General features: G+C 34.6%; 1 protein-coding gene across 4 annotated transcripts in view; it reads right to left on the bottom strand.

Moving 5' to 3' along the window:
- The window catches only part of LOC118196098 (uncharacterized), a 787,551-nt gene that overhangs the window by 21,054 nt on the left and 741,283 nt on the right, over positions 1 to 25,214 (bottom strand). For all 4 annotated transcript variants that reach the window (XM_085827471.1, XM_085827472.1, XM_085827473.1 and 1 more), the window contains 4 exons: positions 20,228 to 20,336; positions 18,669 to 18,733; positions 16,091 to 16,240; positions 2,891 to 2,932 (listed from right to left, as the gene is read on the bottom strand). In XM_085827471.1, the coding sequence (XP_085683597.1) occupies positions 2,891 to 2,932; positions 16,091 to 16,240; positions 18,669 to 18,733; positions 20,228 to 20,336 (366 nt within the window). The remainder of the gene's footprint in view (positions 1 to 2,890; positions 2,933 to 16,090; positions 16,241 to 18,668; positions 18,734 to 20,227; positions 20,337 to 25,214) is intronic.

Raw genomic sequence — 25,214 nt, 5'->3', positions numbered from 1 at the left:
CATGACTTCCTTGTACGGAATATTTAATTATACGCATTTTTCTTGCATTTCATTTAAACTTATTGGATTGAATTAAATCTACTTCGCCGACAGCGCAAAACCACAATAAAATAAATGCATTCTTTAAAATTCACTTTGTTTACCATAGCGACACTCTGGCGCTAGGTTTACTTAACAGTATTATATTTCATATTATAACTCAAAATGCACAAAATTTATATCATTTAAAGAATAGAATTATTTAATCGTTGCCACATGTTCTATTCAAATACTATAATAAAGCTAGAACGATGTATAAAAGAAATTAAGAAAACAAAACAAAAAAGAAACAGTTTTTCACAGACGATTCAGTATTTCTCATTCAATTAATTTAGTTCTCACTTCGCGAGAAGGCAAAAATACATAAAAACTCAAAACATCTATATTAAAAATTACGAAGTAAATCTTGAACACTTATTTCCTGGAAAAATTCCAGAAAGGATTAAGCATGATTTAATTCGCAATAATATATGAAGGCGTTATCTTTGTTGTTGCGAAGCTAAGTTTCTCTAGATCGGCAACAAATCCACTAGTCTGCTGTTTTAAATGTAAACAATCAATGGCCGCCGTCAAGAAAAGGCTTAGCGGCACTTAAACAACTTTAAAATTGTTGATAATTCTAAAAATATTGCATACAGATTTACTAAAGGCATAAAAATCTTAACCGGAAGATAAAAACAACATAATTCAATCATTTTTAAAGCAAAAAATGTACAATTTACCAACATATAAGAGTAAAGAAACTGAGATCACTGAGCCGGGTAACAGAGTGGATATATAAATATATTTATATACGTGTGGTGCGGCCGATTGCATCCAAAATACGAGGTGCACATTTAAACACGTTACAGCAGTCCTATATACAAAATTTCAACGTTCTGAGGCTACTCGTTTTTGAGTTATGCGAGATACGTACGTACGTACATATGTTCGTACACAACGCCACGAAAAATTCTCTTCAGAATTAATTTTAAAGCAGTTTTATAATTTTTTTGGAGGAAACGAGTCTTCTATTCTGTCCTTACATACAGATACTAAGCAAAAACATCGTTAAATTGCATTCGATAGCGGTCAAAATGGATATTTTCGTTGAAATATGCTGCCTGAAACTTTTCGCGATTACAATACTTCCTTTTTACTTCGTACAAGGAAGTAAAAAGTCGTAGCACTATTTCTGTTTCATTTTAGAATAATATTACAGTAACAAAACTATTGTTCAATACACATCAAGCAGCACTCAAGTGGACAAAGATCCGGAGTTTAGCATCGTACACCATAGAAACTCCTTTATTTTCATTTTATGCCGAGCAAAGGGAAAATATACTTTTCCTCTTTAACGTTGCTAAATTTTACGAAGGCTAAATAATGCGTTCTCTGCAGGCCTCGGTAATATTGTAAATGAGTGCTTGAAAATCCGTGAACTGACAGTTCGAGGGCCAAAGTTTGGCATTTATAAGAAACATTTTTACTCCAAAGGGACAATTCGCTCAGATGGATTACTAATTTCGCTTTGGCATTTTGCGTTGATTCACTATAAATGTCGGTTCACATTTCAAGTTGTTGCCACCAAATATTATCGCCCTGCATCATATTCAAAGAAATTAAATAATGAAGAATCTACATAAATGTATGTACGTTTCTCGCATTGTGATAAAACAACGGTACCCAGAGCGATCCAATTTTGAATGACGTAATTCTCCTGCGAATATGGGCATGTGGAAGACCAAATTTGGAAATTGGAGTTTGTTTAATTATCGATTACATATTTTGTAACATTTTACTGAATTTTCGATTAACGAACTCCACGATTTCAAAGCGAGCAATGGCAACACTGTACGGGAAAAATAAACTTTTCTGATCTCCAGCGCGAGACTGTGTATCGGAAATTCTAAAGATATGCTCATTTTAAAATTATTTTCCGATATTGCTGTTGTACTGAATTTTATGGTTTAAGTGCGGAGAAAGCGATAGTTAATAAATAAATTAACAAGCAAACGTTAAAAAAAAAAACGCCTCTTTGAAATAGACGATAAGACAAATTCCAAATTCGGGCTTTCAAGTGCTCCTTTTCGGTTAGAGGATTACGTTATTCAAAATTTGATGGATCTAGGTACCTTTTTTTTCTTTTTTCCCAGTGAGAGAAACATACATACATTCATGCAGATCCTCCATTATTTAATTTCTTTAAATATAATGCAGGGCGATAATATTTGGTGGCAACAATTTGAAAAGTGAACCAACGCGGAATTAATAGTCGTTCTGGACAAATTCCCACTTTACATTTAAAAAAAAAAAAAAAATTATCTCCTGCGCGCGAGACCGTCTATCGGAAATTCTAAAGATATGCTCTTTTTAAATTCTTTTGCGATATTGCTGATGAATTGAATTTTATGGTTTAAGGGCGAAGTACATGATATTTAATAAATAAAGGTAACATACAAAACGCTAAAAAAAGCCCTTTTGAACGTAATATAAAATCTCAAAACTTCATTTTTTTTTTATTTAGTTTAAAATTTTGTTTAAACAAATCTGGCCACCCAAACTGCTTTCATGTCATGCATGTAACCCTCATTCAATTACAATTTGAGACCACTGGCTTAAACCGTGACCTTCGGGAACTGTTCTCCAGTTGGCCGTTCTAAGTGACAAGGTCTCAGAAAATTTCCGGAATTCCAGACAGGCCCATCCGCTCCTGGATCTGATGACCATTTATATATTTTTCTAGTAAAAATTCTAATTTTCTGTTTTAATTAAACGTCTTTTTTGTTTTAGGCATAAATTAAAGTGATTAAGCATAAACAAAGCTCTAAACTTCCATATCAATAACAAGTACACATAAAAGAAAACTTACTGTATGAGTTTCTGTTGCCACAAATCCTTTGTCTTCAGAGAACTGTGAATAAAAAGAATAAAAATTATTACAAACATATTTAACAATTTTTAAACTCATTAAAAAAATAAATAAATAAGAGGCGCTGGCATAGCTGCGACCATGAAATGCGAAAAGCCAGGAGTTTCGAAGAGATTTTCGCGCTACCATTTCAAATGAACTCAAATAGACTTACATTCGTTGTACAGTGCTTGATTTCGATTATTCAACGATTTATAATATATTATAAAATGATTAATTATACTATGATTTTGACATAAAATACACATTAATTACACATTTTGAATAATTATTTTCTTAGGCTAATTCCATTTCGTAATTTTCTTACACTTTTATTCTGAGTCGGAATAAGAAACTTAACGAAATACTTTGAAATACAAGAGAAATAGAATTATTAATCAAAGTACATACTATTGTGCGAATAAACTCAGTAATAGACCGTATATTGATATCAAACAAAATCAAATACCAAAGGTTACTGATTAAATATTGGTCGATTCTTGATATAAAGTTTAAAGATGTCTATTGCATATTAAGAATATTCAGATCAAATAAAATTCCATAAGAAAAACTACGTTGAACATTACTAGGAGTGGAGGAATGAAACATGAACAATTTCAGTTACATTAAGTAATTCAACACATTACATTTATTGATGAAAAACACTTTCATTCGAAAAGGCTAAAATTAAAAATTCAAATATCTATCGTGACACCGGACGTGACTAAAAATCGGAACAAATGGCAACTATGGAATGCCAGTGTCCTTTAAATGAAGAATTAAAATACAAATTGGAATAAAAATAATAAGAAATTGCTACGTAAAGGATTACATTATAGAATAAGCACTATAAAACAGTCATTTGCCCGACAGAGATTTCACAATTTTATCGATATTAAAAAAAAAAAATCTGTATATAAACTTTTTAATCACTGCAAATACTCACTTGGTATGTTATTTTTGATTCATTTTCTATTTTATTAAATATTCTTTCTTTTTTTTTTAATTTAGTCCAAAAAGTATTTAAGAATTATTTAAAAATAATAATAATAAACGTACATTAAAACTATTTTTTTAAACTGTAACAATATTAGAAGGAAAAATAATTTGAATAACCTGCTGAAAACTTAAAATTTCTTTTCATTCACATTGATATATAAGCTAAAAATTAACTTTTAAATGTGTCAAACTTTAAATGACTTTTAACTTATGTCAAATTTTACGACTATACTATGTTGCTTTCAATGAATGGATTCATGCAGATAAAGTTATGCCATTTTTAATTTTTATGCTTAATATAAATATAGCTTAGGATGCAAATAAACATGGAATTATCTAATTTTTAATAAAAAATAATCGCCATTGTGGGCTAAAAATTAATTTAAAAAATCTGAAACGGGCGTTTTTCTAACGTTTTGTGTGTTACCTTTGTTTACTAATTTTCATGTTCTTCGTACTTAAACCATGAAATCCAGTTCAAAAGCAATAGCGCAAAATAATTTAAAATTTATGTTCAGAATTTCCGATAAACTGTTTCGTGCACTGGAGATAATTCCCCCCCCCTCTTTCAGTGTCGCCATTGCTCGGTTTGAAAAAAAGTTTTACAAAATATGAAATAGATAGTAAAACAAGTTTCAAATTTGGGCTTACAGATGCCCATATTCGGGTGGAAAAGTACGTTGTTCAAAATTGAATGTCTCAATGTCTTCCGTTGTTTTATCACAATGCGAGAAACAAACATGAATGTTTGTTGATGATGCAGAATCTTCATTATTTAATTTCTTTAAATATAATACAGGGCTCTAATACTTGGTGGCAACAGTTTGAAAAGTGAACCGACATTTAGTTTTTGACGCAAAATACCAAAACGAAATTAATACGTCTTCTGGGCTAACGCCCTTTGGGCTAAAAGCATAAAAATATTCCTTAAACAGCAACAAAAATGTGCTTTAAAAAGTTCTTAAATAGGGTTACCTGTTAAAAAAAAAGCATTTGAGTGATTCATGAGCACTCGAAATATTTCTAGCGATTTTGAAAACGCAGTAGCTTATTAATTTAGAAGTCAAACAACAAAAATCAGCGTTATATTTTGAAATTTGAAAATATAACTCTGATTTTTGTTGTTTGACTTCTAAATTAACACTTGTTCGGCGTGTTATTTTATCTTAATTATTCAGTATCTTATTTTAAAATTTAGACTCTGAAACGATAACATTAAAAAGTTTACTTAAAAATAACACATAAGAAGTACAACATACAATACAAAAGGTATTAAATAAACAACTTTTTCGAAGAAAATAATAAATTAAATTCGTCGAGTATGTGTGACACCGTATTTAATAAACCCTAAAACATGCTTAACATACAAAATCTTAAGAAAGCAGAATTCTTTCCGCTCTTTATAAAAAAATTGAAAAGGAAAATCTTTTTATTATTATTTCTCATAAAGTGTGAGAATTACATATCTATAGCGCAATACCAAGGAGAACCATACCTACATTTATTACTATTAAGAATAGATATTTAAAAGCGAATTTTTTCACTATAAGTATTATTGCTACAAAAATTATATAAAATATGCAAGACTATATACAAACGTTGAACATTATCTATAACGCGCTGCGAGGGAAAACAACTACATTTAGAATCATTAAAAACATATATTTAAAAGCGAATTTTTTCACTATAGATATTATTGCTACAAAAATTATATAAAATATGCAAGACTATATTCGCTTCTTAAAAATATAAAAAAGGAATTTTTTTTATTATTATTATTTCTCTCAAAGTGTGAGAATTAATTATTTACAACGCGCGCCGAGGAAAAATCATAACTACATTTATTATTATTAAGAATAGATATTTAAAAGCGAATTTTTTCACTATAAATATTATTGCTACAAAAATTATATAAAATATGCAAGACTATATACAAACGTTGAACATTATCTATAACGCGTTGCGAGGGAAAACGATAACTACATTTATAATCATTAAAAACATATATTTAAAAGCGAATTTTTTCACTATAAATATTATTGCTACAAAAATTATATAAAATATGCAAGACTATTTACAAACGTCGGAACTCACCCGAAGCGTTTCGATAAAACTTCGTGAATTTTCATCGTGCATAAAACACGGAACAGAGATAAAAAAGCCGTGACTACCATTGCACCACTACACAGAACCCTGCCGATGAAGTGGCTTGTTCGAATGTCACTCTCCAGAGTACTGTGTTGTTATTACAGGTGCAGAAGAAAGCAACTAAAATCCCCCTCCCCCAAAACACGGACGACTAGAGGTTAAAAATCGAAGGTCATCTTCCGCCCTCTAAGTTCCTACTACGCCAGAAATGAAGTGAAGGCCAGTTACGGCGGTTCCGTGGAACTTCGACCTCCCCCTCTTCAAAAATTTAAGGGACAGAAAAAATACCCTTCGGATGGTGCTAATCAGAGAAGAGTCACGTAATAAATACTCTTGGCATACTCTTCGTAATCGTCGGGAACATTTAGTAACAATGAGTAATGTTAACGTGATAATAAACGAGGCATAACTTTTCTGTCCTATTAACTGAAGATACCGCGTGGAAGTTTCAGAATCTTCTACTCAAAACTTGAAATGCTAGAAATGAAATTATATGCTAATAATTATAGTTTGGTGACATGAAAGCTAATTATCTGCATAAACCATACTTCCATTTTTCCTCCTTTAGTCCAAAGGGGTTGTGTTACAGAACTATTGCTTTCGTTTTGCGATTTTGTGTTGAAAATTTTAAAGGCTCTATCACTTTTCAAATCGTTCCCACCAAATACTATCGCCCTATATATTACCTATTGTATTATATTTCAAGAGATTAAGTAATGAAGAAGCTGCATAAATGTATGAATGTTTCTCGCATTGTGATAAAACAGCGGTACCTAGGGGCCATCCAATTTTGAATGACGTAATCCTACTGCGAATATGGGCATTTGAGAAAGCCCAAATTTGGAATTTGTTTTATTATCGATTTCATATTTTGTAAAACTTTAACGAATTTTTGGTTAACAAACTCAACGATTTCAAGGTGAGCTATGGCAACACTTTACGGGGGGGTGGAAAAAAAAACTTTTTATCTCCAGCGAGCAGAACTGTGTATCGGAAATTTTAAAGATACGCTCATTTTAAAATTATTTTGTGACATTGCTGTTGAACTGAATTTTATGGTTTAAGTGCGAAGAATATGATATTTAATAAATAAAGGTATGACACAAAATGTTAAAAAAAATGCCTCTTTGGCCGTAATATAAAATCTGAAAGCATTCAGATTTTTTTCTTTTATTATTGTTTCAAATTTCATAATTTAAATGGTGGGATAACTTCAAAAAATACATTGTTCCCCTCCCCCCCCCGGGGACAAGTCTCCAAATCTTATCACGTAATCCCTTTCCTACCAAGCCTCGTTTCATTCCGATATTCAAATTAGGCAGAAAGCAGGAAGTATTTCAAGTTTTTGGAGTGTGTTAAGTGTATTAAGTGTATTTAATTATGGCAAAGCACACGAGGGCTACCTGCCTAAGGGGAGGGGTGCCTTCGTGGAGGACTTTCTAAGGGAAACTGGCTCGTATACACGTTACACATTGGGAAAACCACGAAAGCACCCATGCAGCCAGTCCGTTCGCGGGATTCGAACCTCGGACCGAACTACCAGTGTTCAGCGACTTTACCGCTCGGCCGCTGGTGGGCGTTTTTGGAGTGTGAAAACAAAGCGTGCTTTGCCAGCTTAAAGACCACGCTGCTAACTTTGATTTTCTAGCAACCAGAATTCTGCAAAGTTGAGTTATTCTTGCGACTACGCTTGTTTACTCCGACTTCGCCAGTGCCAGTTTACGCACTAGTAAAGCCGGTAGACCAAAATTCATTAATTTTAAGTTAAAAGGGTCCTTTGCCTGATTTAATTAAAGGGATCCTTGTCTCGATATATACCAAATAATGAAAGCTTTTCCTTTAATGATAAGATAACAAAATTTGATACATATCCTTTCAGTGACACCTTTCTAAATAAATAAATATAAAAAATAAATAAAATCTGAAAGCTTTCAGATTTTACATTACGCAAAGAGGGGATGAAACTGGGCGTGACTGAGCAATTCCGAGACCACTAATGTGTTTTGAATTCCAAATCCCTATTAAAAGAACAGCAGATATAAACATTTATACGGCCCCCAATTATGCAGTCTTTAATTAAGCACTAAGGGCAATTTGCCAGGAAAGGGTTATTAATTTCGTTTTTGCATTTTGCGTCGGTTCACTTTTCAGATTGTTGCCACCAAATATTGGAGCCCCGCATTATACTTAAAGAAATTAAATAATGAAGAATTTCCATAAATGTATGCATGTTTCTCGCACTGTGAAAAATTAACGATACCTAGACACATCCAATTTTGAATGACATAGTCCTCCATTCGAACATGGGCATCAGGAAGCTCAAATTTGGAATTTGTTTTATTATCTATATCATATTTCTCAAACATTAAAGAATTTTTGATTAACACATTGAACGATATCAAAGCGAGCAATGGCAACACTGTACGGATTAAAAAAAAAAAAAAAAAAAATATCACCAGCGCGCGAGACTGTGTATCAGAAATTCTAATAAAATATGCTCCTTTAAATATTTTGCGATATTGCTGTTGAATTGAATTTTACGGTTTAAGTGCGAAGAACGTGATATTTAATGAATAAAGGTAACACACAAAACATTAATAATTAAACGCCCGTAAAATCCGAAAGCTTTTATATATATATATGTGTGTGTGTGTGTGTGTGTGTTGTATCAACTTTCGTCCAGAATAAATAGATCGTTGAAGAAATATAGATGTAGTCGTAGCTTAAATTATCAGACGATAAGTTTAAAAAACAGGATTCATTTATTATTATTCAGGAGAAATAGCAGTTACAAAATCAGATATCCGGAGTAAATAAAAAAGAACTACTAATAACTTTTTGTATGAAGTTTACTGCATCGTGACATTTAAGAAAAGCCCCCGATATTCTTTTGCGAGTCCTTTTATAGCCTCTGGAAAGGCGGAGCTTCCGAGAAATGACGTCAGCCTCGTCAGCCATTCCAGTTCGCTTTAAATATTTCCAGAACATTCTATAACTGTACGTGCAGAAAAGGGGGGAAAAACAACTTGACTACGGGGCTGTGGATTTAATTCCACGTACTTTCAAATAAGAGAACGTCGCCATTAAAAAATGAAAAGAACATACAGTTAGAATTTTGAGTGTAATTTTGACTACGGAATTTTATTATTACATTAATATATATATATATATATATATATATATATATATAAGTCCAAAGGGTTTTTGTTCCTGATGGACTATTGTTTTCGTTTTGCGATTTTGCGTCAAATCACTCTGAATGTCCGCTTCACTTTTCAAACTATTGCCACCTAATATTATTGCTCTGTATTATATTTGAAGAAATTAAAAAATGAAGAATCTGCACAAATGTATGTATATTTCTGGCATTGTGATAAAATAACGGTACCTAGAGACATCCAATTTTGAGGACATCTCGAAGAAATTTGAAATTTGTTTTATTATCGCTTTCATATTTTGTAAAACTTTAACGAATTTTTTATTAAAAAACTCAAGGATTTTAAAGCGAGCCACGGCAACGTTCTACACGAAAAAAAATTTTTATCTCCAGCGCGCGAGACTGTGTATTGGAAATTCTAAAGATATGCCCAATTTAAAATTATTTTGCGATATTGCTCTTGAACTGAATGTTAATGGTTTAAGTGCGAAGAACATGATATTGAATTAATAAAGCTAACACACCAAATGTTAAAAAAAAAAAAAAAAAAAATCCCCTTTGGACGTAATTTAAAATCTGAAACCTTTCAATTATTTTTTTAATTTCTTTTTAATTAAAATTTTTTTTCATGTGTTTTCATTAATTCGGCACACAACGATAAGTATGTATTTCCTTCCCTCTCAAAAAAGGATGAAAGAATAATGGTTTCTTCATTTCGCCACTCTGAATAATACTAGAGGTACAGGAAATTTTCATCCCATCCAGAGGGAAAAAAGACAGAATCTTAGCAATCGGGGATGAGTTTCCGTCTCCCGTCTGCCCGGCTACCGGCCCCTGCCTGCAGCCAAACTATACCTGTCTCCGCTAAGGACGATTTTCGAAATGCTCTTAAAACGCGAAGCTCTTAAAACGTCTACCCACCACCTCATTTTGGCAGTGATTTCAGGTGAAGATAGCTATCAACAATAAGTTGCCAGATAAAAAAGTGTGTAGCCGCATTCAGGAAATTCCAAATAGTAACAAATGTAAATTGCTCAGATGAAGAACAGTGAAGAAGGAACAACAATCAATAAAAGCTAACGCCACACTCATAATATTTTACTTTGATGGGAAAGATAGACTATGTCCCACTACCGGCGGCACTAAGAGTATACTTGACTTACAACCACACCGTAAGTATTATGGGCGCTAGGCTTTCTGCCGCCCGCTTTTGGCGCCGACTCTGAATCTACCGTTGATGATGATTCCGAAGATGATCATGACAATGCACCTTGACACTAATGACAAAGAGCAATTTTGGGCTCGAAAGCAAATTTTTTCACACTTAAGCAATAAAATTCAATTCAACAGCAATATCCCAAAATATTTAAAAGAGCATATCTTTAAAATTTCTGATGCACAGTCTCGCGCATGAGATAAACATATATTCTCCCCCTCCCGTACAGTGAGTTTCTTAATCAAAAACTCATAAATGCTTTACAAAATATGAAACAGATAACAAAACAAATACCAAATTCGGGTGGAGACGTACGTTATTCAAAATTGGACGGCTCTAGGTACCGTTGTTTTAGCACAATGCGAGATACATGCATACATTTATGCAGATTCCTCATTATTTAATTTTTTTAAATATAATACAGGACTGTAATATTTGGTGGCAACAATTTAAAAAGTGATTCGCCGTTAATAGTGAATCAACGCAAAATGCCAAAACGAAATTAATAGTCCTCCTGTACATACGCACAAACGTCACGAGGGGGGAAAAAATGTCAAAATGATCAAGATTAAGATGTATATTTCCGTTGAAATCTGAAACCCAAAATGTTTCGTAATAATACTTCCTTTATTTCGTACAAGAAAGTAAATAAGAACCAACAATCCAATAAATTAATAAAAAATCTGAAATATTCCAGATTTTAAATTACGTCCAAAGGGACTTTTTTTTAACATTTTGTGTGTTAACTTTATTTATTAAATATCACATTCTTCGCACTTAAACCATAAAATTCAGTTCAACAGCAATATCACAAAATAGTTTTAAAATACACGGTCTCGCGGGCTGAGATAAAATGTTTTTTCTGTACTAGTTGGCATTGCTTGCTTTGAAATCTTTCAGTTTGTTAATCAAAAATTCGTTAAAGTGTTAAAAAATATAAAATCAATCATAAAAGAAATTTCAAATTTGGGCTTCCAGATGCCCATATTCTATGGAAGATTACGTTATTCAAAACTGGATGGCTCTAAGTACCGTTGTTTTATCTCAATGCGAGAAACATACATACATTTGTGTAGATTCTTCATTATTTAATTTCTTTAAATACAACACAGGGCGATAATACTGGATGACAACAATTTGAAAAGGGTAACAACGCTTGTAGTGAATCAACGCAAAATGCCAAAACGAAATTAACAGTCTTTCATAGCGCAAATTGCCCCTTTGAACTAATAAACACTACAGTAAGAAAGACTGGGTAAGAAAATATCTTCATAATGAACAGTCATAAGTTCATAGCTTTTACAATGTACGGAAAAGGCAGCATTACCCCTGGATTTAATAAAGCTTTATTATTACTCATTACGTACTCCGCTCTTAGGCACAACACGGGAAGGAAGGAATGCCCCATGCAGGAACGTTTCAAGGAAAACTGGCTCGTAACCATGTTACACATGGGAAAAACCACGAAAATCCCATGCAGCCAGCCTGTTCGCCGTGACCCCGGAGCGAACTACCAGTGCTCAGCGGCTTTTACCGCTCGACCGCTGGTGAGCCCAGTACAGCTTTATTAGACCGCATTTTTTTTACAATCAGACATCTTGGATTTCTAAATCAAAATGCGAATAAATTTTAATATAACAGCTCTTTCTTTGAAGAAAATTCTTTTTGTTCTTTACTTATTTCTAAATGAAAACACATATTTAAAAAAAAAAAAAAACTGTGCACATTTCACAGATTAGACACGTGATCGATCATCGGATGATGACCTTTAACTCTTTCGCATCGAAGTCGCCCCAAATGCCCGAACATTCAGACATCGGCTGGACGCCCGAAACGCCTGAATAATTTCCTACCCAGTGCTTTCCCCCATCACGTTACTGCATTACTCATTGCTTACAGGTGTTGTTAAATCACATGTCAATCATTCTTTTGAAGCTACTAAAAGTAGCTTCCTTGTTTCCTTTGTTCCTTCCTTTCCTTTGTTTACTGTCAGTGTTTAGCTTTTGATGCCCGAAGTTGCAATCCCGTCCCAAGGGGGAACTTCACACAGTGTCAAAGCGTGGAAGAAAGAAGTTATCGCTTTACTTAAGTAAGGCTATTGTTAGCGCTGTCGTATTCAACTTGTCATGGGGGAAGGAAAAGCATTCCAGGAGAAATTCTTAGATACTGGCGTTTTCGATGTTTGGGGAATTGAGATTTTGCCCTCTCTCAATGCGAAAGAGTTAAGTCTTTTTAAGAACACGCTGCACAACTCATCTCGTTCCCATCTGAGATGTTCTTGTGCTGACCTTCTGTGGATAGCACTTGTGTCAACGAAATACACACCTTAGGTCAGCAGGCATACAAACCCACACGGTCGCAGTCGGTTTTCGAACAGTCTGAGGCGAAATTCTGGTACGGGTAGCCATCTGCAGAAGGTGCTGTTGCCAGAAAGTGGCGTTACTGCTGTTTCTCCTGACCTCCTGGCTACGGAAACGTCGTGCCGGCTACGCGGGATATTTTGAAACTTCGCCGAAAATGTTCCGTCTGCAGCTCTGTCCCGGGTAGAGATCAACCAATCAGACGAAAGTTCTGTTTCTGAAGGATCTCGCGATATCAATCTGAGCGATAATCGATTACTGTTTGGCGTTCAAGTCTGTTTAGTAAGTGAAGATGGTAAACGCAGCTACGAAGGTTTCATGGAAATGTCCCCTTCGACGTCCATTCCCGCGTAGCGGAAGCATATGTGGTAGGGACTTTAGTGCCACATACCGATCCTCATTTTGTGTTGTTGCAGGCATATGACCTTGTTCCGATCTTCGCCGAACATTTTCCGGTTTCCAAAAATCGTTTATGTACTCTGGAAATGACACTTTAAGAAAGTCCTAATGCTTCCACTAGACGGCCTCTAAACAACCGATGTTCATCCAGGTTAACCGACTCAGCTGAGTCATCTTGGTGAAACATCGTATTCACTGTTACAAAACATTCAACGTGTGAATCACTTTTAATCTCCTCCTACAGAAGGAATGCTGCTAGTCGCACTTCCTTCTTATCTTCTTATCTAATCTTCTTATCTATCTTCTTTACACTTCTTATCTAAAACGCGTAGTTTTCGACGTCGCAGACAAAATGTACACATTCCCAAGTTTATAAACCTTATAATTTTAATCAAAATCGTAAAAAACAACCTTATATTTAGCGTAGGTATAATGAAACACTCAATCGATTTCGAGGGCAGCTAAAGGTCCCTCCTCATCAGGACAAAGAAATACATAGAAAGAAGAAAATAGGAATCACAGAAACACGTGGTGCTTATCAGCACTGCACGTGGTTATAACTAGATTTTTAATCAGAGTTGCACTGGCCGCCTACTTTTACTGAGCCAGGCTGTCTGATCAAGCATAAAGAAATATTAGCGAAGTTAAAATAGGGAGCGAGGGGCAAATGCACATTACGCTCAAAATCTGAACTTCAAATAATGGAAAGCAACCACTGAACGGATTTTTATACCCTCTGGTAGTACCAAGACCATAATACTGGTACTTTTAACCATAATTTTGATTTTGGGTCTGCAAAAATCATCCAAAAGTCTTCTTCCATAGGCGAATTGGATTTTCATTTTCTTGAGGCTTTTCACATTCACAAAGATTTAGAAAGTTTAGTTAATGATTTGAAGTCCAATCCAGTCCTTCCTAATGCCTTTAAAATTCTACTATCTTAATTCAATTATTTTTGCCGATAGATGGCGTTACCTCCTCGCACTTGGTACTACCAGAGGGTATAAAAATCCGTTCAGTGGTTGCTTTCCATTATTTGAAGTTCAGATTTTGAGCGTAATGTGCATTTGCCCCTCGCTCCCTATTTTAACTTCGCTAATATTTCTTTATGCTTGATCAGACAGCCTGGCGCAGTAAAAGTAGGCGGCCAGTGCAACTCTGATTAAAAATCTAGTTATAACCACGTGCAGTGCTGATAAGCACCACGTGTTTCTGTGATTCCTATTTTCTTCTTTCTATGTATTTCTTTCTCCTGATGAGGAGGGACCTTTAGCTGCCCTCGAAATCGATTGAGTGTTTCATTATACCTACGCTAAATATAAGGTTGTTTTTTACGGTTTTGATTGTCACATTAGCGTGTTTCTCTTCTAGTCTACTTATAATTTTACTTTTTAACCTCTTCTATTTCATTTTTATTAAAAAAGTTGTCGAATACATGGTTATTCCATACCGAACTCACAATATCCCCAAATTGTTTTCAGCCGTGTATCCGTCTATGGGAAAGAATGTCTTCGAGGAGAACTTTCTAAGGGAAATGGGCTCGTATACACGTTACAGAGAGAAAAAACCAGAAAAATGCTCCTACAGCCAGGTCCTTCACCTGGTATCGAACCTAGATCAAACTACCAGTGTTCAGCGACTTTAACCGCTTGGCGGATGGTAGGCTCGTTATACACAAGGAAAACAATGAAAACGCGCATGCAGCCAGAGATTTCGCCAGAATTCGATTTCGGGTCGAACTACCCGTATTCAGTGGTCTTATCCACTTGGTTGTTGCTGCGTTTCTAACATTTTAAAAAAAAAGGTGGGGATCAAAATGGTCTTGCAATCAACCCATCCGCCAGGGTCTGGTCGTCGCCGATTGGCTAGCAGTTTGCAACTAATCGTCCAGTGCTGTTTACTCTTTTTTTTTAATATGATACTTACACATATAAAAACGCTTCTCTTTTTGGTTAGTATAAAATCTCATCCTCTCGGAAAATGAGGACACGCTAAATAAGCAGCAGTTTTACGTCCTTTCAGATTTTTCAGTTTCAATACTTTCTGTGGTCCGAAATAAAAAAAAAAAAAAAAAAAATTAATGCCGATTATGCTAAATCTGCTGCCACAGTAGACATAATAATTCAGATGGAACAAAATTTCTCGTGGCAGGAAGCGCAAGTTCACGCCTGTCAATGGCAACGGCCCTGAGCACCTTACATGTGACAGGGCGATTTAGCTCATTTCCGCCCCCCCCCCAATTTTAATGGAGAGCACCCCGAGGGGACGGTTCCGAGGGTCTCCAACTCCTCTTTCCCCTACCAACAACCTCTCGAGAGGACTTTCGGCTCGCCGCATATTTAGAGTGCCCCCATGCCGCACGGACACTATACATTTACGGAATTACTTCTCCAGGATTCGAAACCAGGCCCTTCGACACGGTAGTCCGCGACCAATATACCTGTTGGGCGGCTGATTATTTATTCTAACAGTTGTTGATAGAAGTCAAGCACATAACGCTGTGGTTCAAGCAGTAAATATGTTTTTACCAAGCCTTTTAGCTCCAAAAAAGTTTTTTTTTTTTTTTTTTTTTTTTTTTTTTGGGCTTTGTTATCTTAGGAAACAAGTTATACTATCATATTTTTAATATGAATGATTAATTTAAGCATTATGATTCGCGGAATGGCAGTTTCTTTGCCAAAAACTTTTGACACGCTATATGCACCAAATTTAATTTAAAATCTGCAACGAAACCGCTTTAGCAGCTTTATTAAACCTTTTCAGCAGCTTTAATAAGCAGTTTCAACAGCTTTAATAAACCGTTTCAGCAATTTTAATGAACAATTAGCAGTTTTAATGAACCGTTAGCAGCTTTAATAAATCTCAAAAGAAAAATCACTTACCTGAAAGTGACAACAACGTTCGTAGTGGGCCAACCGATGACAAACGAAGTGGCTGGCGACTTAACCGTCTCACAAACATCACTCAGACATTGCGATAACCACATCTCACTCATCGGTATCTTCTCTTTCAGTTTGTAAGTTCCATTCGATCTGCAAAATGAGACGCACGTCTTTTTAAAAAAAACCTACTTTATGTTGAAATATTTCTATTATCAGAACCGGATTCAGAAGTGTATGCATGTATGTATTCATGTATGTGGTTCACGTATGGATGTATATTATATACACTCTGCTAAAAAATAAAAAGTGACAATTATACAAGTGACAATACTTGTATATCTTTTCTTTTACGTGGCCAGCTGACGAAATTTAACTTGCGTTTTTAGCGTCTCGAAACCGTGACTTAGGATATATTATATTTATATATAGCATTGCTCTAATATTGGTACTTTGACACAAAATAGGATTTCTTCTGAAATGAGGAATATGAAAAAATAAGAAATATGGAATATGGAAATGGAAAATTGAAAAAATTGGGAATGGAATTTTGGAAAACGGAAAAAAATAGAATTTTTCGACAATAGAAAAAAATGGAAAAACGAAATATGGAAAAAAAATGGTACGAAATATGGTAACTCATTTTTCTTCCCTCTCATTGCACACGAAAGGAAAAAAAAAATGCCTCGTTTATTCTTTCAAACACTTTTAACAAAGTTACTAAATAACATTTTGCGTTATTATCGCTTATAAAAATATGGCAAATTTCCAAATACGTTAAAATATATAAATTCACGTCACGAATATTTTGAATAAAAAACTCTTAATTAATTTTTTGACGGTACATCTACATTAAGATAATGGCAAAATTTTTATAGGTTATACTTCAACACTTTTTTCGAAAAATTTATAAAAATTACTAAAAAAAAATTTTAAAAATAAATCTTTAAAAAAAAAAACCTGCGATTTTTTTTTCCTGCGATTTCTGCGAAAAAAAAAAAAAAAAAAAAAAAAAAAAAAAACGAGAAATTAGTAAATATATACCAAATTCAATAAACACTGGAGAAGCTAAAATTTTGTGAGATAATTTTTTTAAAACTACTCATGCGATTTTTACAAAACTATGGCATAATTTGAGTCGTAAAATCGAAATATGGGAAAAAAATCGATATGCCATATCAGAAAAAAATCCAATTTTGTGTTAGAATATACCTATGTTAGAACGATGCTATACAGCGCAAATCGGCAGCCCTTTTTTACAGAAATAGAATACGTTTGATTATCATTTCGCCGCCCATGCGCTCTGTGCTTCATCCCCCCCCCCACTAGGATTGGCCATATAAAGCAGAATATATACTCTCAATTCGCCCATTCGAGACATGAAAAACGCAAGTTAATTTCATTAATCGGCCTAATAGAACGGCCGATACAGAACTCCCCCCCTTTGATTCATGCAAAGTGTACGAATGAATGTATGTGCGTGTAATACACATATTTCTGAAACCTGTTTCGATAATAGAACAGTACACCAAAAATTTCAACAACTAAGTTTTACTTACTGATGACAATATACTAATTTTTACAAGGGACACAAATTTTACGTTTTATTTAATTAATTAGTTAGTCCAATAGTCATAAAGCATACTAATGGTAAGACTTTCAAAGGCATGTTTCTTCTTCTTTCGAATGTGTCAGTCGAAATGGCGCGAGAATGTATCCGTTGCTAAAACACATTAAATAACGGGGAGAGCTTTAGAGATTGAAACTATTAAAATATCGAAGAGTTAATCATATGGCATTTTACAGGCCTAGACGAACTTTCGCTCAATGAAATGTACCAAATATTCATAATTCTGAAATGTGTCATAGGATTAGGAAGTACGTTGTAATTTATTACCAGTTTAGCCTAACTTCATTTCAGGGCTATAAAATTTCCCTGCAGTTATTAAATTAACGACTACTTTTCATGATCGTTAATACTATTTTATTGACTTTTGCTAACGGTTATTAAAAAAAAGAGAGAGAGAGATGATGAATAAATAATTTATGACCTATGATTATTAAAACTGCTGATAATTTTCACAAATACGAATCTTCAACAGTAATTAAAGTTCCTTACCTTGTTTCAAAATATATATAAAAAAAGGCGAAACAATTGCTAAATAATATTTTTTAAGAGGTCCAGTTTTCCCTGGATTTATTAAGATCATCGAGATTCTTTGGTTTATTAAATTCCGGCAAAGAACTCGAAGCCTTCAGTGGAGGGATGCTTTCTAAAAAACTCTTTACAGGAAATTGGCTCATATACACGCTACATATGGGGGAAAATCGCAAAAATGCCTTTGCAGCCAGCTCGTTCGCAGGAATTCGAGCCCCGGACGAAACTACCAGTGTTCAGAGATTTTACCGCTCGGCCGCTCGTTGGCACGGAAATCGAAATCAAACTGCTAGTATTTACGATTTTGTTCGCTAAACTCATAATGAATCAAGAACCACAATGATTTACAATACGAATTCCAGTAAATAATGCTTAAAAATTACATTAAAACTGAGTTTCCTTCAAATGAAAAATATTATTTACCTTGATTTGGCAACTAGCAAGAGGTCATTGAACAAAAACAGATGTCTATCTTGCTTCTGCACACCCTGCAAAACAAAATAAGGAAATTTTTAATAAATTACACATACACATAACATATAATAAGTATTTTTAAAAAGGTAAATTTCAGCACACTTCTAGAGAAATATGAAAGTGATGCCAAATGAAAATAGTGATTTTCAAAAAAATCTGGAATAGCGTTAGATGAGCTTTTTACATAAAAGCTAACTTGTCACATACCTATGTTAAAAATAATTGGTTCAGGAAACATACGCATGATTTCATTTAAGCACAGTTAACGTTTAGATAAACTTAGCAGCTTACAACTCAATATTTCAATATCTGCACATGTTAGGCTATGATGGAAAACCCACAGCGGTAAACCGCTTCAAGAGTGCTGCGATTTTTTTTAACGCTAACATAATCATTTAAGCTAATTTTAAAATTAAAAAAAAAATCTGATGTGGACATTATATGACTTCCTTGTACGGCCTATAAATTACACACAGTTTTGCTGTATTTCATTTAAACTTATTTCTTCGAATTTAATTAGAGATATATTTCTCATCCAATTAATTCAGTTCTCACTTCGCCATTAAGGCAAAAATCTATAAAAACTGAAAATATCTCATTAAAAATTTTAAAGCGCAGAAAAACATAAAACACCAAACACAGTTATAAATAGCAGGGGGGGAAATTGCAATTAAAATTACAGTTTCTACGGGGGGGGGGAAAAAAAGAACAGCGGGCAGGAAGACAGATTTTTCGGTGCACAAAACAACGTTTACTTTCGGTCTCACTCGGCAAAAAGACACTTAAGTTCGTGCAGAAACTGACTTAATTTACTGTTCTACTAACAGTTTCAAATGTAAACAAACGGCGGCCTCGTTAGGCTTAGTTCCAAATAAAGAACTTTTAAATTGTTAATAATTCTACAATTACTGCATGCAGATTAACGAGCGACATAAAACACTTAACCCGGAAAGTCAGAACAACAAAATTCAATTACTGTTAAAGAGAAAAATGCAGTTTACCAACATAAAAGAAAAGAAAAAAAAAAAAAAAAAAACCTGAGCTCAGCAAGCCAAGCCGTGTAACAGATTAGGAATATATATATCGGCACTACTCGTTTTTGAGTTTATGAGTTTTTTGTTACTCGACACGTACGTACAGACGTCACGAAAAAAAAAAAAAAAAAAAAAATCTCTTTTGAATCCATTTTACAATCCGTTTTAGGAAAAAGCGTCCTTTATTCTGTCCATACGTACAGATGTTACGTAAAAACGTCTTTGAAATGGATTCTAGAGCGGTCAAAACGGATATTTTTGTTCAACAATGAACCCGAAATTTTTCGCGATTACAATACTTCCTTTTCACTTCGTACAAGGAAGTAATAACAAAGATAACAGGAACTTACAACATAGGAACAGGAACTAAAAATACATTATCTTTATTACCCTTTCTCACCTAGCTTGGCTGTACTATGGGAAAAACCTGTGCGAGGTTACAAATACTAAACATAAAATGCAAATGTTACTTACCATAGCAAAATGAACCGGACACTCCATGATGAAGACCCGGAAGTTGTCATCGCCCCACAAGTGCTTTCGTTGGAAAGAGACCGCTTCCGGCCGGCTAGGACTAGTGGGCCTGCAAAGTAAAGAAAAAGCATTTTAAGAAACTCCTTGAAAATGCAAGAAGTTATAACAAAAGGAGATTTATTTTTGACCTTTCCAAACAGTTTGCGAGGAAAGAAATCAGACGATTATAGATAGAACCGCAACTAAGGTTTCGTTTGGTTTGGTTTATGTGATTACGGCGAAGCACTCGTGGGCTATCTGATGGGAAGAAGCCTTCCTGGAGGACTTTCTTAACGAAAACTGGCTCGTATGCATGTTACACACGGGGAAAAACAACACGAAATCGAACGACGAACAGAACTACCAGTGTTCAGCGACTTCACCGCTCGGTCATTGGTGAGGTTCAGGGTTTGCAAAATTTGACCTGAATTAATTTTCAATGCTAACTCTCTGTGTTTGTTTATCCAGTGAAAAATTAGACGAAACTTAAAAACGCATTTAAAAAAAATCCAAAATACTGAATACTCAGATACTGAAACATAGTAAAGGTAAAATGGAGGGCTAATTTTAATCATAATATGCTCATTTCACTGTATTAAAAACTGCGATAGAACTAACATTGCTACCTCAACTTTATATACACAACTTACAAATTTCATTGACATAGATGTCTTAATTCGTACATGACTAGTCCAAGACAGTTGTCGCTGACTGTAACGTGGCATTCGATGGTAAGATGAGTATAATGCGCAGTTACACCAAAAAGAATTGTTTTAGTCCAAAGAGCCTTTGTCCTTGAAGGACTATTGTTTTCGTTTTGCGACTTTGCGCTGAAAACTTTAAAACGTTGTATCACATTTCAAATCGTTGCCACCAAATACTATCACCATGTATTATATTTGAAGAAATTAAATAATGAAGATTCTGCATAAATGTATGTATATTTCTCGCATTGTGATCAAACAACGGTACCTTCAGCCATCCAATTTTTAATGACGTAATCCTACTGCGAATATGGGCAAACGGAAGCCCAAATTTGGTGTTTAGTGTATTTAATTACGGCAAAGCACACTACGGCTATCTGCCTAAGGAAAGGGATGCCTTCGTGGAGGACTTTCTAAGGGAAACTGGCTCGTATACACGTTACACATGGGGAAAACCACAAAAACGCCCATGCAGCCAGCCCGTTCGCGGGATTCGAACCTCGAACCGAACTACCAGTGTTCAGCGACTTTACCGCTCGGCCGCTGGTGGGCCTGAAGCCCAAATTTGAAATTTGTTTTATTGTCGATTTCATATTTTGTAACACTTTAACGAATTTCTGATTAACAAGCTCAACAGTTTCAAAGCAAGCAATGGCAACTGTACGGAAAATTCTCCAGTACGCGAGACTGTGTATCGGAAATTCTAAAGCTATGCTCTTTTTAAATTACTTGACATTTAATTATTTATACTGCTTTTGAATTGAATTTTATGTGGTCTAAGTGTGAAGAACATGATATTTAATTAAAAAAATCTGATGTGTACACCACATGACTTGCTTGTACGGAATATTAAATTATACGCATTTTCTCCTGCATTTCATTTAAACTTATTGGATTGAATTGAATCTACTTCGTCGATAGCGCATAAACCACAATAGAATAAATGCATTCTTTAAAGTTCACTGTATTTGTTTACCATAGCGACACTCTGGCGCTAGGTTCACTTAAGTATTTTGTTCATATTATAACTCAGAATGCACAAAATTTATATCATTTAAAGAATTATCTAATCGTTGCCACATGTTCCATTCAAATACTATAATAAAGCTAGAACTATGTATAAAAGAAGTTAAGCAAACAACACAAAAAAAGAAAGAGTTTTTCCTAAGGGCATAAAAAAATCTTAACCGGAAGATAAGAACAACATAATTCAGTCCTTTTTAAAGCAAAAAAAAATGTACAATTTACAAACATATTAGGTGTGGTGTATTTAATTATGGCAAAGCACACTAGGGCTATCTGCCTAAGGGGAGGGATGCCTTTCGTGGAGGACTTTCTAAGGGAAACTGGCTCGTATACACGTTACACATGGGGAAAACCACGAAAACGCCCATGCAGCCAGCCCGTTCGCGGGATTCGAACCTCGGACCGAACTACCAGTGTTCAGCGACTTTACCGCTCGGCCGCTGGTGGGCTACAAACATATTAGAGTAAAGAAACTGAAATCAATAAGCCGGTTAACAGAGTGTATATATATATATATTTATACGTTTGGTGCGGCCGATTGCAACCCAAATACGAGATGCACATCTACATGTTATAACAGTCCTATATACAAAATTTCAACGTTCTGAGGCTACTCGTTTTTGAGTTATGCGAGATACGTACGTACGTACATACGTTCGTACAGCCGCCACGATCTTCAGAATTCATTTTAAAGTAGTTTTATAATCTTTTTGGAGTAAACGAGTCTTTTTATTCTGTCTTTAGGTACACATATCACGCAAAAACATCGTTAAATAGCATTCGATAGCGGTCAAAATGGATATTTTCGTTGAAATGTGTCGTCTGAAACTTTTCGCGATTGCAATACTTCCTTTTTACTTCGTACAAGGAAGTAAAAAAGGTAACACAAAAAACGTTAAAAAAAACTGTAAAACCCTCAACACTAAACAAATCGCTAGTATTTCACCTTGATCAGTAAGTACCGTTAACTTACTGAAGTTTTGAGCATAATTATCGTACGATTAATCTTATCAAATAAGAAGAATGTAACTGCAATTTGCGCCCATATGCCGGAGCAATAGGCGATGTTTCCTGTTACAGGGCTCGCATCGTACATGATTATCTTCAACAGGAAACAATTATGCGCATGGAGTGGCCAGCTCGATCCCCGGACTTGAATCCTATTGAGCACGTTTGGGATGCTTTAGGGAGACGTTTAGCTGCTCTCAATCCGCCCCCTTAGACCCTTGCCGCGCGTGCAACTGCTTTGACAGAGCCATGGCTCTCGCTTCCTATGGAACTGATAGACCGCATAATTGAAAGCATCACACATCGCTGGATGTGCTGTATTGCTTCTAGAGGCGATTACATTCCATATTGAAGGTACTCTTACTATAGCAAACTGACATCTTCGATTTGTTCATTTTATACATGTGCTAATTTCCATACTACCATAATTGTCTGGTAATTTCTTTTTATTTTATTTGATACCTTACTCTGTGTTGTATATTGTGGGTACGTTTGATAAAATTCTACATGTAACTTTTTCAGTAATCGTGATTTTTGTTGATTTTTCCTTAATTTATGACAACCAGTATACTTCGTATTCCACGTTTTTGTTTCACATATATTACATTTCAAGAACATATTTACTGCTTTTTAATAAAAGTAATCTAACTGATATGAATTGAACGAAAACCCAAAAATGCGTCTGGAGTCTCCTTCCTCGCGAACAAACGGACTTGTCAAAAGTGTTTCCTAACTGAAAAGCAAACAAGTAAGATACCAAACAGCGATAACTACCACTCAGTGTTAAGACATCCCAACCTAGCCTGGATAAAACACTTTCTAGACAAATGAAGGGTGAAAACTCTTTTCATTAAAAGCACATACTTTAGTCCTCGCGGACAATACCCATTCCATTGGAAAATTGGCATAAAAGAAAAGCAGGGAGAAAGAAATGCACGTCTCCTGAAGAGTTCCCTCCACATTTCGGAGATGCGAATCTATTCATTTCTTTACATTAGAGCCTATTAAAGACACGTAATCATTTAAAATTAGTTAATTCACTATTTAGTAAACTAACTGACTTACGTAGTTAATTACATTACAGTTAATTTACTATTTTCAGTCACTCATTCATCCAATCTACATTTACGCATCAACCAATAATATGTCATAATTCGTAAATTCGTAAACGAAACGTTATTCATAAAAGCTCATTTCGAAGCGGCAGTGACAGAATGAATTACACAAAACAAAACAAAAAAATATGAAGGGTTTCAGATTCTAACGGTTGCCCGAAAGGGTTTGTTATGTTCTTTAATGCTCTCGCTGAGCTCGTAGTCTACCAAACTACTGTTACACTCACTCTACTAACTTCTTTTTTCTTCCTTGTACGAAGTAAAAAGGAAGTATTGTAAACGTGAAAAGTTTCAGGCAGCATATTTCAACGAAAATATCCATTTTGACCGCTATCGAATGCATTTTAACGATGTTTTTGCGTGACGTTTGTACGTAAGGGCAGAATCAAAGACTCTTCCTCCAAAAAAATTATAAAACTGCTTTAAAATTAATTCTGAGGAGATTTTTCGTGGCGTCTGTACGTACGTACGTATCTCGCTTAACTCAAAAATGAGTGGCCTCAGAAGGTTGAAATTATGCATATAGGAGTGCTAAAACATGTAGATGTGCACCTCGCATTTTGGTTGCAATCGGCCGAAACAAACGTATATAACTATAAATATATATATATCCACTCTGTTACCCGGCTCAGTAATCTCAGTTTCTTTACTCTTATATGTTTGTAAATTGTGCATTTTTTGCTTTAAAAAGGATTGAATTATGTTGTTCTTATCTTCCGGTTAAGGTTTTTATGCCTTTAGTAAATCTGCAAGCAATATTTGTAGAGTTAATGAACAATTTAAAAGCTGTTTAAGTGCGGTTAAGCCGTAAGTTTTAAACAACATGGCGTACATATTTGTTTACATTTGAAACAGTAGAATAGTAGATTTGTTGCCAATCTACAGTGACTAAGCTTCGCAACGACAAAGATAAAGCCCTCATTTATTATTGCGAATTAAATCATGCTTAATCCTTTCTGGAATTTTTTCGAGAAAATAAGTGTTTAAGATTTGCTTCGTAATTTCTAATATAGATATTTTGAGTTTTTATGTATTTTTGCCAAGTCGCGAAGTGAGAACTCAATTAATTGAATGAGAAATAATGAATCGTCTGCG

This window comes from Stegodyphus dumicola, chromosome 12, assembly GCF_044657685.1.
Source record: "Stegodyphus dumicola isolate Sdum_Otavi_A_Nest chromosome 12, ASM4465768v1".
NCBI classification, from domain to species: Eukaryota; Metazoa; Arthropoda; class Arachnida; order Araneae; family Eresidae; genus Stegodyphus; species Stegodyphus dumicola.
This window is presented reverse-complemented; position numbering and strand designations above follow the sequence as displayed.